Source organism: Neolamprologus brichardi, chromosome 3, assembly GCF_056152115.1.
Source record: "Neolamprologus brichardi isolate AB-2024 chromosome 3, ASM5615211v1, whole genome shotgun sequence".
Classification (NCBI taxonomy): domain Eukaryota; kingdom Metazoa; phylum Chordata; class Actinopteri; order Cichliformes; family Cichlidae; genus Neolamprologus; species Neolamprologus brichardi.
Genome location: NC_142106.1, coordinates 19,970,956 through 19,973,454, shown reverse-complemented (window position 1 = coordinate 19,973,454; position 2,499 = coordinate 19,970,956). Strand labels below are relative to the sequence as shown.

The following is a 2,499-nucleotide window of genomic DNA, read 5'->3' as shown; positions in this document are numbered from 1 at the left end:
GGTTAAACAAACTGCTCCTCTTCCTGGAGTGGAGCACAGCCTGATAACCCTCCCTCTTCTTCCTGCTCTTAAACACAGCACCTCCTCTCTGTCCACGTGTTTCCTCGTTCCCTCCCCTTCAGATCTGCACTTTGAAGATGGGTGTAACCAACATGTGGTGACGTGTAAGAGCTGACAGGCTCCATTCACTGCAGAAACATGTTGTTGAGATCAGAGCTCAGACTAGTTTCAGTTATAAGGAAGAGAAACTCACACAGTCACTGACATTGAGAGGAGAAATGGCGCAGAAAGGAGTTCAGCTGGACCGAGAAACCTTCTCTTGTTCCATCTGTTTGGATCTACTGAAGGATCCGGTGACTACAACCTGTGGACACAGCTACTGCAGGAACTGTATTAAAAGTTTCTGGGATGAAGAGGACAGGAAGGGAATCCACAGCTGCCCTCAGTGCAGGAAGACTTTCACACCGAGGCCTGTCCTGGAGAAAAACACCATGTTAGCAGCTTTAGTGGAGCAGCTGAAGAAGACTGGACTCCAAGCTGCTCCAGGTGATCACTGCTATGCTGGACCTGAAGATGTAGCCTGTGATGTCTGCACTGGGAGGAAGCTGAAAGCCATCAAGTCCTGTTTAGTCTGTCTGGCCTCTTATTGTGAGAAACACCTCCAACCTCACTATGAATCTCAAACTTTTAAAAAGCATACGCTTGTTAAAACTTCTGTGAAGCTCCAGGAGAACATCTGCTCTCGTCATGATGAGGTGATGAAGATTTTCTGTCGTACTGATCAGCAGAGTATCTGTTATCTCTGCACAATGGATGAACATAAAGACCATGAAACAGTCCCAGCTGCAGCAGAAAGGACTGAGAAGCAGAAGGAGCTCGAGGTGAGACGACTAAACATCCAGCAGAAAATCCAGGAGCGAGAGAAAGATGTGAAGCTGCTTCAACAGGAGGTGGAGGCCATCAATGGCTCTGCTGATAAAGCAGTGGAGGACAGTGAGAAGATGTTCACTGAGCTGATCCGTCTCATCCAGAAAAGAAGCTCTGATGTGAAGCAGCAGGTCAGATCCCAGCAGGAAACTGAAGTGAGTCGAGTCAAAGAGCTTCAGGAGAAGCTGGAGCAGGAGATCGCTGAGCTGAAGAGGAAAGACGGCGAGCTGGAGCAGCTCTCACACACAGAGGATCACAACCAGTTTCTACACAACTACCCCTCACTGTCAGCACTCAGTGAGTCTACACACTCATCCAGCATCAATATTCGTCCTCTGAGCTACTTTGAGGATGTGACAGCAGCTGTGTCAGAGACCAGAGATAAACTACAGGACATTCTGAGAGAGGAATGGACAAACATCTCACTGACAGTCACTGAAGTGGATGTTTTACTGTCACCAGCAGAGCCAAAGACCAGAGCTGGATTCTTAAAATATTCACATGAAATCACACTGGATCCAAACACAGCAAACACACATCTGTTATTATCTGAGGGGAACAGAAAAGTAAGAAGAATGAAACAACAACAGTTTTATTCTGATCATCCAGACAGATTCACTGGATGGTATCAGGTCCTGAGTAGAGAGAGTCTGACTGGACGTTGTTACTGGGAGGTGGAGTGGAGAGGGGGAACAGTTGAAATAGCAGTCGCATACAAGAATATCAGCAGAGTAGGGAGACTATATAGTCTATTTGGATATAATGACAAATCTTGGGCATTAAACTGTAACACAAACAATTTTCAATTTTGGCACAACAAAGTCCAAACTGTCCTCTCAGGTCCTCGGTCCTCCAGAGTAGGAGTGTACCTGGATCACAGAGCAGGTATTCTGTCTTTCTACAGCGTCTCTGAAACCATGACTCTCCTCCACAGAGTCCAGACCACATTCACTCAGCCGCTCTATGCTGGAGTTGGTCTTGGACTTGGAGTCACTGCAGAGTTGATTAAAGTCAAATAGAGAAGACAGGTTCATGTTGATCCCTGACCATTATATGTACTTGTGTAGTTTATAAATGAGGTTTTACATTTTAGACGCTGAGAAGTTCAGTGGTCCATTGATGTGTGAAAATAATATTGCACTGATTCAAAGTGTACTTACATTTATATACCTTACATCAATATAAATCTGAATTTGTTCTTATGGCTGATAATCATGTGAGTTTAAATGATACTACTCTTCATATTCAGCATGTTTGAAATCTGTCATCAGTCTGGTTAGTGGTTTTATTCTGTAGTTGCTGTAGTGGGTTGTCAAATGCAACAATATATTGGAGCTGCAGTGATTCATCAGTTAGTCAATGATTAGAGAATTGATTGTTTTATCATTATTTTAGTCACATTTAAAGCTGGTTCCAGTTTCTGAAATGTGAAGATTGTTGATTTTCTTGATCATATATGACTGTAAACTTAATGTCTTTGAGGTTTGAACTTTTAAAATGCAACAAAAAACTAAATCCTTGAGGTTTTTGATATTATATTATTATTATTATTAATATTATTGTATCTACAGT

The 2,499-nt window shown here is 43.0% G+C and overlaps 1 protein-coding gene across 1 annotated transcript; it reads left to right on the top strand.

Moving 5' to 3' along the window:
* The first annotated feature begins 278 nt into the window (after positions 1 to 278).
* Positions 279 to 1,967, top strand: LOC148103796 (tripartite motif-containing protein 16-like). The gene is made up of 2 exons (XM_087833702.1): positions 279 to 747; positions 820 to 1,967. The coding sequence occupies exons 1-2, from the start codon at positions 279 to 281 to the stop codon at positions 1,944 to 1,946; spliced, it is 1,596 nt and encodes a 531-aa protein (XP_087689828.1). The 3' UTR covers positions 1,947 to 1,967.
* The last annotated feature ends 532 nt before the right edge of the window (positions 1,968 to 2,499 follow it).